A 14,759-nucleotide genomic window follows, 5' to 3' on the forward strand; every position below is an offset into this window, starting at 1 on the left:
CAGGTAGGCATTGTCACAGTATGGACTGCAGTTATAGGCCAGCACGGAGAGGACAAAATGACACTCACACAGCACCGGGTATAATCACGTCTTTTTCATTGTTTATGGAAAGCAAAATTCAGACATACAAGTTGGTGGTTTAATTTGGCTTTGAGTTGCTCCTCACAGGAATCTCGCTGCTTTCTTAGTCTGTTCTTGCACTACAGTAATAAGAGCTGCCTTAGTTCAATACCCTAGTTAGCTCAGGCTAACATTCAGCATGATGTTGTACTACTGACCTCCTGAGGTCCTTTCTAGCCTGGACTGATTTTACAAATCTACGAATTCAGCAATCTTGGTGTGAACAAGGGGAAGGAGCGACCAACATCACATCGCCTGACAGAAGAGCACCTCTCCGTTCTGAGTCAGGCCACTGAGTCCATGTCCATATGGAGCCACACAGTGGGTTTGGACTGCAGCGATGAGCTACAGCTACAGAGGCTCAAGCTTTGAGTGGTACGCAATGCCACACTTTCTCATTCTCTCAATCTATACACGTGACATGTACCTGGAACATAAAGCTGATAAATGAGGGAGAAGCCGGGGAAACCCTGCGCTAGAAGTGCCTACATTGCCAATAGAGAAAAAGTTGCCTAAGTTAGCAACAGAGAAAGAGTTCAGGACTAATCCAGGAGAACGTGCATGTATATAAGCAAAACCACATGTACGGAGAAAGAGCAAGGTAATAAACTAGTGCCCATGTAAGTATCAGCAGAAGTATATACCCCTGGACTTTACATCCCTCCTTTTCTGTCCAACTTGGATCATTCCAACTATTTGTACCATAGGATGTTTAGAGAGAGGTTTAAAAGCAAAGGAAGCCCAACGTTCACCCCATACAGGAATGGAGTGAAGCCAATGAAGTTCAGACGACGATTATTAAAAGGTTTGCTAGCTGGTGCCCTCTCATAGGATGCCCCTTACTAAACTAAGAAACAAAGCAGCAGTACAGATTTCACACAGATGCTTCCAGCTTTAAGAACGCTTCAAGTCTTTCTGTACTATCTTTCTGTACTATCAAGGGGTAAGCGTGGAAGTCTAGAAAAAACTGCCACTCTACACCAACAATGGTTGTGACTGCTAAAATGGGGAGCACAGACCCTACCTCAGTGATTTAATGCTGCAGCTGTCATGCTTGCCTTTTGAGCCTGAGTGTAATCAAAACCCTAAACAGTGCACGGTGTGAGAAATTACCTCCTGTAACCAGCTCATTGTTTGCCCTGTAAAATGACAGTGTGGCCTGCTTCAAGGTTACATATACACTACCCTGCAATAGAGAGTCTTCAGAAGGAACGTGGTAAGAAAGCAGTATGCAGCCCCAGGCCGACTGTCTGAATTCCACCTTGAACCTTTTACATATGCTTATAATCCTTGCTTGAAGCTGGACATTTAGAAAGATTGCCAATTTCACCTTAACTGCTCACCTTCCCGCCTCCATTCATGGATGCAATTCACACAGAAACACAAGCTAAATTACCCAGTCCCTTACATCCAGGGATTGGATTCTTACAAGCTTCAGTTCGCCCACTGTAATAACCTGCTACTGTGATGGCTGCAAATAACAATAATCAAGGAAAATCAGTTGTCTCTTCATAACCACGTAACCTTTTTACTCATTTCTCTCTCACAGCTCCAGAGCTTGTTCACTGTCACCCTGAAGTGCAAAAGGTTTTAACAGCTAAGAAGCCTTGCAGACCAAGTTAAGATGATATCGCAGTGTACTGAGAAAAAAGAATCCTCCAGTTCATGCCTCAGAGAATAGAAAGATGACTGAAAGAACAAGCAGTATATATATACTTTGTGTTTAGCATTCCTTACTGAGGAGAAAAACCACTAGGCACTACACAAATAAACCTGGCTCTGCCTCTGATATATTTGTGATTTTACGGGGAAAGGTACTACAGTTCAGGCAGAAGGAAAGAGCAGAGTAACAGAAAAAGCCTAAAGAGACAGCACTTGGAAGGTAAAAAAAAAAAATCATTTGCTGCATTTAGTGGCTCTGGCTATATTCCTTTAGTTCTACCTTCAGAGCTTCTAGAGGAAGTTAGTCCCCTTAGTTATTCCGCCTCACAAAGCTCCAAAACAAACGCCACTTTCCAAAAGCTCTGAACAAATGTTCTTCTCAATCTGGCAACCAATACAACAGTGATAAAGTGAAGTCTGTATGTCGCAGGATCCCAAAATAAGGTCTGGTCTTTCACTGATGCACAATAAATGCTTTGAAGAAGAAATCAACAGCAAGTTGCATAGAAAAGATTCCATTCTTGCTATCTTTTTATTTCACAAGTACTGACTAGGGTCTTCTGCCATCACAGCAATCTTTCTCTTCAACAATATCCAGGGAATGCCAGCAGTACCTGCCACTCAGTGGGTGCCATCTTTCCTTGAGAGAACAGGCTTCTGAATGCTGCCAATTTATAGCCTTGCATCCCACTGCATGATGCTGGAAAATCAACGGTGGATCCCCTTTCAAATGAATAGGAAGAACGCCAGGTGCCAATTTCCTGGTTGTTAATGGCTTAATGACCCTTTTTGGCATGACAGTGGATTTGTGAGCGATTAGTCTTTGTGTTCCTTACCACTTTTGGGTGCCAGAACACCCTAAGGTGGAAAACTTTTTATTATTACATGGACAGAAAGATCTTATGGAGAGAAACACCAACATGAAGCTATAAAAGACCTTGATAGGCTTAAAATTAATAAAAGGACACATATATGTCTTTAAAGGTTATCTGTTCAGACCAGATTATACTCTTGAAAAGCTGGATTCTTGTGCAGGGGTAATGGGCTTCTGAATACTTTTTCTCGACATATGAGTTTGTGAAAGCCTCCTGAGTTAGATCCTGATCATGCAAAGTCATGAATCATTTACGTACTGACTTGTCCCGCTGAAGAAAAGCTTTATATCATAGCCCGCCACAATAAAGAAGAGAGAATTTTGAAAATGTGTTCAAAAGGAAATAAATACAATTCCTAGGAAAAAATGTGGACTAAGGTTTCCTCATACGTGTTATGTTTTACACCTGTAATTGAGGCAACATTTAAAATTATGATTGCTAGTTAACCAAGTCTGTTCTTGTTTGGATTTATAGGGTTAAGGTTCAGAATGGAATTGCCTACATACAAAGCAAGAAATTCAGTGCCTACATTTGAGGAATCTGTGATTCAAAGGAAAATCAAAAGCTAAGTTTCTAGAAGCTCTGTATTCTAGCAAGGAAAAGGCATACTTTTCAGCGAGGTGATCAACAAATCCTTCAGGGTAAACTCAGAGACACCCAAAAACATCAAATAGGAATTGCTAAGTTCAACCACCTACCTCGGTCTTGATTTGTTCAGAGCTTAAACATGTGAAATGGGTCTGGTATGTGCTCCTCTTTTCAAAACGCAGTGAGCAGCAAAGATGACGACAACATCGAGGCTTTGTACAACAGCTTACTATGCAGTCAGCTTTCTGCAGTTTGTTATACCATGAGCAAGACCATCCCGATTCATTTCGCCTGTCAGGCCCCTTCCCCAGGAGGAAGCCATGCCAGGTCAGACACTGCTCGAGAGACGAGATGTGGGGCTAGGGAGAGCAGAGGAGAGAAGCAGCAGTGGGAGAGAGAAATGCAGCTCCTGAAGCAACACACAGGCACAACTTATGGGCCAGCAAAAATGGGTGGGGGACATCTCCAACCTCAGTTTCGTGGATAAAAGGAGGAACCTATAACTCCATCCGCTTGATGGCAAGACAGATGAACTACATTTGGTGGGAAAACCCCTACCAGGGAGGGACCCAAAATGGAGGGATGCTTTGTCTGTAGTTCCCTACTGGGCACAGACAGACAGCTGTTCAAAGCAAGGTAGTTCTGGGCACGTGCAGAAACAGAAACGGCAGCTGACACAACCCAGGGAGATTTCAGGGCTAAGAGAAAAGAAGCCAGGGAGCAGAGGCACTCTGCGGTTAGGCAGTCCACAGGGAGAACAGAAGGGCTAGATAAAATCTACACCATCAAGCCTGTCCTTCACTTTTTTGACATTATGCCTTCTTTTGTGAGTTTTACTTTTTCCAATTAAATAAGTGTTGTATATTAGGAATCATACGTATTTTTTATCAACAAAAAATAGTTTCACATTCAGTTCTCATCTCAGCTTTACCAAACTCCTAAAAATGTAAACATGTGGACAAAAAAAACAAAAAACACATATGGAATCCTGTAGGAATTCCAATGTATTCAAATTTCATCTCCCTGTGATTTTATGATTGCTTTTGAAAGGGGCTGCTTTAATTACTTAACATCTGTTACCCAATAACTAAAGGCATTATGTTTCTCTGTGTCATAACAAAAAGGTGCCTTGTGTTGCTGAATTCAGTCCACGTGGAGCTAACAAGGTTAACAACCATGCTGAGCCTATAGGACTGAAGGCTTGCTCTCGTCTGAAATGTGCCTCTACCTTCCAGGCCTCCAAAACAGCTTCTTCATCAATGGGTGGACTGAGATGCTTGGTTGGCGCTTCATTTTTCTATCTACAGAGCTGATGAGGTCAGTAGCAGCATGCCTGACAGTCATCTGTGTTGCTGTCTTCCAAAGTTCCCAGACGCAGAGCAGGAGTTCCCAACACAGAATGCGTGTACTCGCCTCTCCTGTGGATGTATTTATTTACAGTATTACAGTATATGCTTTTCTTTCTTCCCAAGAGTCCCAACTGGGCAAAATTTTGTGCACTTCATTAATTTCATATGCTCTGAATAGTCTCTTGACTTCACTATTCAGTGTCTAACGTTCACGTCTCTTAAGGATTGGACAATAAATATTAAATTGTATAAATTACCATACATAAGTATTGTGATTTCTTCTACAATTATGTTCCTGGTAAACCAACATTTGCCAATAGTGGCTTCTAGATTATCACCCAGTGCACAGATTTCTCCTCCAATGCAAAGGAAACTAACTGTAAAATCCAAATTAGCTCTGTATGGGAAACCTCCCTCTTAGTATGTATATAGTGCATTTCATATGCTCTCCCAGTTGGAGGGGGGAAAAAGAAGTTTAGATGAAGTTTAGAGTAAGAGGAAATAGTAATCTAAAATTAGAATGTATTAAATACTACTAGCACAATCCTAAAACAAAGCAAGATAATACTTGAGAAATCTATTTGTGTTTAAATTTTTTAAAAGGACTGGGCACGTTAAGGTAAGGAGAAACAGTGTATATAATCCCTCAAATGCATTTTAGCTGCCCTGCAGTTCTGTTCTGAATGTTCTTGATTACGCTGGGTTTTAAATTCCTCACACTGAGATTAGATTAATTTGATTTTTGTCTTGTCCTTCCTCAAGACTTCACTATGCAGTAAATTACTAATTGGTGCAATTGGTCTCATTTCCTATTAATATAGGTTTTGACCCAACTTTTCCATTTTTTATTTTGGAGGCATTCTTTTGTTGTGAAGGTTTACACGTGCATACTAAACACACTACAACTGCTTCCGTTCTATCCTGCTCAGGGTTGGAATGGTGCATCCAGAGTTTATTGGTGGAAGTGAGATGGTTTCCCAAAAAAGAGCGTAAAATCAAGAGCGTCGGCGTTCTGTAGACCAAAAAAACCAGAGAACTGGGAAAAGCTGCTCAGGTTACACAACCTCACCCTGATTCACCAACCACGTTTATATTTCTGGCCTTTATGCTCTTGGGGTAATACACATATAACAAGGTTATATATATAGTAAAATACCCCATCCATTTAATATTTCCCATCACATCACTTATAAAATTTTACCCCTGCCCCTTCAGAGGGCTGTAGCTGAGACAAACACTATACAAAAGAAATGCTAATTCAAGTACCTTTGGGAGGAGAAGGGAATGAAAGAAGCTGATACTAAATATTAATCATAAGAGAAAAAGCAGGAAGATTTTTAAAGGCGGAAGTAAACAAGCATGGGTTATTTTAATTTCAGATGGCATAGAAGATTGATCTGAACTTTCACAGAGGCCCTTCTCTTTTGAAAAGAGTGACCTTTTTAAAATCAAGATAAGGGTGGGGTTTTTGCCTAATTTAAGAAAACTCCGGCTTAATGGTAAAGACTTGGCAGATTTAATGCTACACCTATTTTTCACCTCTTTCCTAGATATTAAGCATAATAATGAGGTTTGTCACTGCATCTTTCTGTAAATCTGTTCTATTACTGCAGTTCTCTGTCTTTAGTAAACATATTCTTTTATCTTGCAGTCTTGCCTAGTAGCAAAGACGCCTCTGAACCACTGACACAGGAAAAAGCAACCCTCATGCAAGGCTTTGGTGAATTCCACCATCAAGGCATTGCCGTGCTCAGAGCCTCGCTTTCCAACCACTCACCCCAGCACATGCAACGGGTAAAATCAGAAAAGGTGCCTGTGGTCAGTTTGAGAGGAAGGGGTGTCATTGAACATCTAGAAAGGTACTTGAAAGTCAGAATCCCGAGGGCAGACAGGTTAGCTGGGTATGTTCCCTCTCTTCTTCATTATAAAAACATTTGCAATTAACAGCCTAGTTACACACTCTGAGCCGTCCTCATTCCTCAGCCTCTTCCTCCAGCTTCCTGCTACCTGACAACAGGTTTCCCGGATGGAGTCTTACATTCATAAACCCACTGCTGCTGCTCACGTCCTGGCTCTTCCAGCTTTTTAAAAAGACTGCTGGCAGCCCTTAAGCCTGATCTCTGAGGAGCAGCAAGCGTGCCCTGATAGGTTTGCCAGACACAGGCAGTGCGACCCACTGTTTTCCAGAACAACTTGTCTGTAACCAGCCAAGCTGTTTGTACTGGAAAAAGAGAACAGTAAAGCATAAGCAAGCCTATTGCCACAAGATGCAAAAATAGGAAGTCAGTTAGTAGATTTGGAAACAATGCAAGGAAATCATTAAAAATGTGCTTTGCTTCAGCTCAGTTTCACCCTCAGTTTTCTGTTTCAAATTATTCTTTACTTTTTCTGTGAGTAGGAACAGCCACTAGAACATCTTTGACACATTCTCCTAACCACTGAAAGCTCCCAGTGCCACCTCAGACACATTCTTCTTTTGAACAGGTTTTGCTTTCCCTTCCCCTGGGCTCTTTTCATAACCCAAAGTTGTTAGGATGCAAATTACACTCCAGCACCAGCCCCACCGGTACCCATCCCCTCTATGCGTCCTTACACAGCCTTCTCGTTATTGTAGCTGAAATTTATCACAGTGTTGTACATCAAACAGTGCTCACAAAAAATAACTAATAATACTAAAACCTCCCATTATATTGATTACTCCAATGCTCTCAAATATCGTGATACTACCAAATCTCACAAGAACATTAAATCTTTCGAATGGCTAGAGATACTGCCATCACGGCAGGGAGGGGGGAGTGAGACGGGGTCCCTGTTTTTTTCCCTGCACTAAGCAATTACTCTGCAGCCAATCTGCTGGGGGTAGGACCCAGCCCTGGGAGGCCTCCCTCGGCAGCAGACACTACGGCAAAAGTAGGATGTTGGTCTCTTCTGCTTTTTAAACCACCTTTTCTGGGCTTCCCCTGGTGAGAAGAGGGAGAATAAGGCTGTCCCCAGCCACCGCATCCTACTGCTAAATGCAAAGGGCCGTGCCGGTAGCTCTGCAGGGTTGGGAGGAAGCTCAGGCAGAGTAGAGCAGGGCTGAGTGAAACAGAGTCAGGCTCAGCCTCCACAGAAAAGGCAAGAATCATTATTACAGATGCAGCATCGGTGCTAACACTCATTCACTTTGGTATAGTGTCATGCAGAATCGCAGTGCTGCCACGGAATCGGCATATTGCCCATCAAAAGCATGAAATAGGCTTTAATTAGGTTTAGGGAATCTGCATTTCCCCTTTGAAAGGCTGATTTTCACAGGAGCACCTCTTTTGTCTCAAGACTGAGTTGCCAGCTCTCTGGACTTCCTACCCTGACCTTCCATGCCCTGCCAGCATGGCAGACCTCATGGTATAGCTCAGGACTACATTATGACTTAGAGTTTTCAGAACGAAAGATACCACATACACCGAGTTTCTGACAGTCCTATGACTGGGCAATGTTGCAGGATTTCTGAAAGGCTGGCTTACAGAATATACCCAAAGGTGGTGGCTGAAACTAAACCCAGTGCTTTAGTTCCCCCTCTCTGTTAGATTTCAGGTACAGGCCTGTCACATTCACTTTTAGCTACTCTTTTCATCATGGCAAGTTTATCTCTCAGTTCACGCTCAAAAAATGACCTCTTTCAAAGCAGCCACTGTTTCCCATTGTTGTCAGTGGCAATAACTCCCCCATTGCTTCAGGGAGGGTGCATATCCCTTATTCTCAAGAGGCCAAAACACCAAGATCTGTTCGGCATGACTACCTTCTATTTGAAGCAGAAACTGCAGCTCAGATTCACTCAGTTTATTTCCTGATTGCTCGGTTCATTTCCTAATTACTTGTACGTGCATCTAAGCTGATGTGCAGGCTCAGCAAATACTGGAGTGTGCGTATCACGGAAGAAAAGCTGAGTCCACGCTAACGCAAGGTGTAGCTGCACGGACGCCTCTTTCACAGTGGGAAGGAATGGGATGCAGAAGCCTGCTCGGCCACATCTCCCCATTTGCAGTAAAATTATATGACTGATGTCCATTATTAACAGGGATTTAACACCTCACAGAACAAAGCCGTATAGGATTCAAAGGCAAACGCAGTACAGGTATTCCCTTGCCAGCAGCAGAGGTGTACAAAACCAGTGTCAGAAAACCCAGTGCGCTCACTTATTCACCAGCTTCTGCTTCTAGACGCGTCCTCACCGAGAATGACAGTTGCAAACTCTCAAAATGCTCACTGTTAGTAGCGTGGGTGAATGTGGCCCACCAACAGCACTAAAAAGCATGTTACTTTAAAAAAGAGAAATTGCAGGAGGCTGCAGGGAGAAAGAGAAGGAGCATTTCCCTCCAGTCTCCCTGGCTCAGGTAAAAGATCAAATTTCAGTCAGGAACAACAGAAAAAAGTTATTTTAAATGCCTCCCAACAGAACAAAAATACAACATTTTGCCAGGTTTTGACTTTGTGAGAAGTACAATGAGCAGATATTGCGTTTCCAAACAGGTCAGACAAAGCAGGTCACTGGTAAAACTTTCTAAAGCCCACTCTAAAATGAATTTTAATGCCAACTAATGATCACACCTATTAGCACGCAGCATCAGAGAGGTATTTTGTGCCCAGTAGCAGCTGCCATAGTAATTTTGGAGAAGATACATTGCATTCTTCATGAGGTGAAATTCCAATCAACTCAGATGCGAAATGCCTCTGCACTAGCCACACTACAAATTCCTCCCTCTATATATTCACGTGACCCAATTTAACTCACCTACCAAAACAGACTTCTCACCATTTCTAACTGTGCTGTCCAATCTCTATATAACTGCTGTCCAGTTTATGATATTCTCTAAGAAATGAGTCCCTGGATTTCACTTGGGAAGCTCCTTCTAGCCTATTCTACTGTTGCATCCTCCTTCCACTGTTTATACTTCACTTTTTGTATTCCCTTCACAGAACTGTGAAACATCCCTCTCTAGCTGTCTTTTACACCTACAGAACCGGTGTTCGTTCTTGCTGAATTTTTACCATCCGCGTTCAAACTCGTTCAGATGTAAGCAGTGCTTTATCACTCTCACAGGTCTTCCTCTCCTCCTTTTTAATCACTCTCTGTAATTCCTCCTGGTTTGTTGCTCTTCCATGAGCCCCATGCAATGTATCCACATTTTCTACTTAATCAGCATGTAACTGACATAAATTTTTTATAACCAGATCCCAAACCAAGTAAACCTACTCCAGCTTTATGTTCATTCTGTTGATGTTGATTCATCAACAAACAGGATTTGGCTTAACAGTCTCAGAGGAGGACAAGACACAAACAGAATTTGGTTGTGCTTCAATTTAAAGAATGAAGGAAACACATATTCGTGGATAAAGCCTTCAAAAGCCCAAGATTTGCAAACAGTTCCGAAATACCTCTGAACATTGGAGAAAATTGGTCTGGCTGTAATTCTCTGAGGATGATTCCACTCTTTCATAATTCTGTTTATGTATACCCTCTTCCAAAGGCAAAACCAGAAGAAAACTGTTTGAATCCCAGAATTTTAGCCTTCACACATTCAGTTGCAGTTTACAAAAACCCCATATCCCAAAAGCTGTGACACTTAGGACTTACAAACACTTCGAACCCGGGGATCACATTTTACAATTTATATTTACATTCTCATCAGAAAACTGATTTCATATATGTGTAGCCAGTTATTTAATTTAAACCATCCAGGTTGCACCGTCCTCGTCTTGGACACCACAGTCTGTCCCTGCATCCCAAACGACAGGATGAGGCTTGTTCACAGTCATGTGAGTTATATTATACCTCCAGAGGAATTCACCATTTTGAAGCTCCTGCACTTCAAGATCACAAAATTAATTACCACAAGAAAAGGTGTCACCTGATAGAATTTAGTCTTCTGAAGCTATTGGAGTACAGAATATGCTGCAACACAGCTTTACGCTTGTTATCAAATATCTCATTATAAACAAAATGTCTAGTGTAAAAATTAAATTCTCTCTGAAAAAGTAAAGATATTCAAAATGCATTAAAATGCCCGACTGCCAATTATTAATGTTTAGTAAGCAAAACTGAATCTTCTTGAATTTTTAATTTTGTCTGGAGAACAAGTCTTAGTAGGAGCAGCTGAGGGAACTGGGGTTGTTTAGTCTGGAGAAGAGGAGGTTGAGGGGAGACCTTATCACTCTCTACAACTGCCTGAAAGGAGGTTGTAGTGAGGTGGGTGGTGGTTTCTTCTCCCAAGTTACTAGTGACAGAACAAAAGGAAATGGCCTCAGGCTACGTCAGGGCACTTTTAGATTGGATATTAGGAAAAATTTCTTCACTGCAAGCGTGGTCAGGCATCGGAAGAGGCTGCCCAGAGAGGTGGTGGAGTCGCCATCCCTGGAGGTGTTCAAAAAACACATATACATGGCACTTCAGGGCATGGTTTAGGAGACATGGTGGTGTTGGGTTGACGGTTGGACTTGATGATCCTAGAGGTCTTTTCCAACCTTAATGATTCTATGATTCTATGGTTTTGAAGATTTGCTGAATTCTCATCTTGATTACTTTCAGCATTTATTCCAAAATATACAAGATCCATATCAGTGTGAATCTCATTTTTCACAGGATAACAACTTAACTTGACATAGCAATAGGGCTTTTATTCTCAATCATTAAATTACTATAACTAATTCACGTTAAAGTACTTCTCTGCTACTTACTTGCCTTCAGCTACCTGTTAGAAAAACCTTGTTCAATGCTCAGCTTTTTGAAAGAGAAGCATTTTTTAAACCCTTTGTACTGAATTTGGTTCCCCATCGTCAATCTGACTGTATTTGGGAATGCTGCTGGTTACTGAGCATCCTCTGCAGTAAAAGCCAGATCCCAGAGGCCAGGGAAAAATTTATGGGAAGAAAGGAAGGCTGACAGGCTGTTAAAACCTGTCTCCCAACTTTGCTTAACCCAGTATTACAACCTCTTTCTCAGTCCCCCAGGCTGTTTCACCAGAAGCAGGGAGCTGAAGAGATGGGGTGACATTTGAAGAGCCAGGAAATGTGTGCTCATTCCCATCTGCAGCCTTCTATTGCAGTCATTTCTGCTTTAGGACCTGGTGAAGGGGAGGGTTCAGATCTTCGTTTTCACACCAGAGCTGTATTTACTCCAGCCAGGCAGGTAAAGTTGATGTGAAACTGCAGTGAGGTGGAGGATACAGCACGCAATTATCAGGATCCATCACAATTAGCTTTCTGGCTATATATACCCATTAGTAAATAGCGATGTGTAATATGAAGGACAAATTTTGAATGAATGACTGAAATATGAATAAATAAACAAACCAGGGAAGCAGGTAGTCTCCAAGCCCAACATCCTCAACTATACCTGTTTCAGTGGGATTACTTCAGCTGATGTCTAGCCTGGTCTTACAGACTGAAAACCCATTACTTTTGGAGGCACTAGGTGTGCCTCCAGGGCACATCTTCCCGTTCAGGTTTGTCTGAAAGGAATCTGGTTTCATGCTCCATAAAGCAAGACCTACACAGTAAATGACTATGATACTTTCTACAAAAGCATATGTCTAATTTGACCTGAAATTCCAGTGTAGGTATATATTCACTTCAGAGTCATGGTTGGGTGTTCCACTCAGCAACAATAGGAAGAGAGCTGCTCTTATGTGTATGAGGTGCAACAGTGGTTTGGGTTTTTTTTAATTTTTGTTTTTATTGGCTCACATGATAATAGTTCCTAGTATAGCATTATTCAGCTCAAAGGGAACCGGCTCTGGGAACTTTTGGCTAATATCACAACAGACAGGCACTTGCAGGACAACAGCCACACTTTTTCATAGTCCTGTGAAAGGATCACAGGCATCAAATTCAGGAGAGTGCTGTTAGTCCTACTGGGGTTGCCCATGCACTATTTGAGCTCCTTGCTTCATCTGTTTCAAGCGCATCATCCTTGGTTTTCCCCCACCTTACTCTCCTCTGCCTGAAGGATCTTCCCTTTATGTTCATGCTATTCAGCCTCAGCAGCTGCTGAACCTTCTGTTCTGATTCAGGTACAGCTTAAGCCCAAGTATGGGCAACACAAAAGACTGCTGATGCCCCATCACCACTCCGAGGAGCAAGCTACCTTTCTTCAGCATAAATGTCAAAAATAGCCTCAAGTATCTGACTTTTACAGAATGCAGGAAGTCATATCTAGTATTCTGCTTTGTGTTTAGAGATAGCTGGGAGCTATGGGAACATGGGGGAAGAAGATCTTCACTTATAATCCCTGTGCTTTTACACACTAGGAGAGTGGAACAAAAGGTTGTGAATTTTATTTGTAATTGAGTTATAAACGACACCCTGAGCACTCACTTGAAGAGGAGAGCTCTTTGATTCATTTCCCACGTAGATCTAAATGGGTAGGGCTATACCTCAGTGATAAGCAATGATAGATCAAACGCCCATTAAAATGCAGATTCAGGAGTGAGTAAAAAACCCATACCTGCTCAAACTGATAAAAATTAGGAGGAACTCGCCAGTTTGTTTGCGTGATGGGACTCAGTTTCAAAGCCTCCTTTATTCACATAGTTTTGCGCTAATGTGTTTACAATGAGCTGCCATAAAATCTGTTTTCAAAGGGGTTGCTAAAAGCCGCAGTTCCTTTCTTCTGTCCCTCCCACACAACACCATGGGGATTCTTGGGGACTTCTAAACCTTGAGAGATCCTTACTGCAAGTTTCGGTTCTCTTTTGAGGAGTAAGTTACAAAATGCCTCAGGTTACTGTTGGCTCCACCAGGCATTCAAACAATGCCAAGAAGCTAAAAACAGAACCCCTAAAATTTGTTAAATACTATGGCTCGTGTAGGTATATAAGAGGCCACACGTAATGATGATCATAGTCCGTACTGGTTTTGAAATATATTAGTTTATACATATATTAACCTCAGACTAAAGTCATTGGGTTTCTGAAGGTTTATTCTTTATGCCTTATTCATTTCAGTAACAAGCTATAATATGTTGTGTGCAATACATGCCTGTATGTTCTATTATGACAGTCACTTTATGATTACTACCGTGTAAAATTGTATTTTTCCCAAAGATAGGTAAGCAGAACAGGTAAGCTTTTCCTCTGAGACTTTCAGCTATGCAAAAGAAAAAAGTAGTTCAACATTACTAAGTACCTTCTTTATCATCATGACGTATGATTGCATCCTGTATCATATCAGCAAGGTTAAAATGAACTCGATGATTCTTTCCATGTTTCAGTTTTTTCACGTAGCCCTCCCGTTTCTGGAAAGCATTTTCTCTCTCGTAATATGCCTTTATTTGGTCACAGCGCATCCGCTTCACCAGCCGCTGCCGCTGGCCGAGGGGGAGGGACTCCAGCAAGCACTGCTCAATTTCCATCTCATGGGACCGAAAAACATTACATAGCTGGAAACAGCCTGTAAGGAATTAAAGAAAACATATTTAGATCATGCAACAGCGTGTTTTCAAATGTGCCATGAAACCTCCACCAATTTTCTTCTTGTCCTTTTGAACCATGTGGAAGTCTATCATGTGACCTCCTCCTGCTCGACCAGTGCTGACCACAGAGAGGATGCAGCATTATCATCATTATTATTTACTTTTTTTTTTTTTTTTTGCATTCTACAGAGCCATCCAAATAGAATCTTCTAATGAAACTGTCAGATATTGAAATTTTCTTGTGGAACCCAGTCACAAATTTGTGTTTGTTTCAGTTAATCCTAACATTCATAACATTACCTTTAAATCAGATGCCTCATTTGTCATTACCACTAAATCTGATATTTTTACTGACATTGCAATAACAGGGATGATCTTTCCCGGTATATTCTCTTTGCCACTGAGAACGAAGACCACGAGACTACTTGCTGCTAGTTGGTTTTCAGGGGACAGCTCTGTTACAAAAGGGGACTAGTGGATTGTCAGATAATTTTATTGCCTGAGTGCTCAGATGTGAATCCACATCTTCCACATCAGTGGTGTACCCACTAACCTGCCATAAAAGCATTTGATGTGCTGGCTGGAGACCACCCGATCACTTCTGATTCTCATGCTCTACTTTATATACATACTTAAATTTTCTTCATATGGGAGGTAAATGTCCAAATTTGTAATTTCTAAGGACTGCTGGCAGCCCAGATGAGAGACGTTTTCCCT

At 41.7% G+C, this 14,759-nt stretch overlaps 1 protein-coding gene across 1 annotated transcript in view; it reads right to left on the reverse strand.

Annotated features, from left to right (window-relative positions):
- LOC142052270 (unconventional myosin-XVI-like) overlaps positions 1–14,486 on the reverse strand; it is a 102,485-nt gene extending 87,999 nt beyond the window's left edge. Inside the window, 1 exon segment of the mRNA XM_075082068.1 lies at positions 13,757–14,486. Within this exon segment, the coding sequence (XP_074938169.1) occupies positions 13,757–13,982 (226 nt within the window). The 5' untranslated portion in view covers positions 13,983–14,486.
- Between the last annotated feature and the right edge of the window lie 273 nt (positions 14,487–14,759).

Source organism: Phalacrocorax aristotelis, chromosome 1 (assembly GCF_949628215.1).
Source record: "Phalacrocorax aristotelis chromosome 1, bGulAri2.1, whole genome shotgun sequence".
In the NCBI taxonomy this organism is placed as follows: domain Eukaryota; kingdom Metazoa; phylum Chordata; class Aves; order Suliformes; family Phalacrocoracidae; genus Phalacrocorax; species Phalacrocorax aristotelis.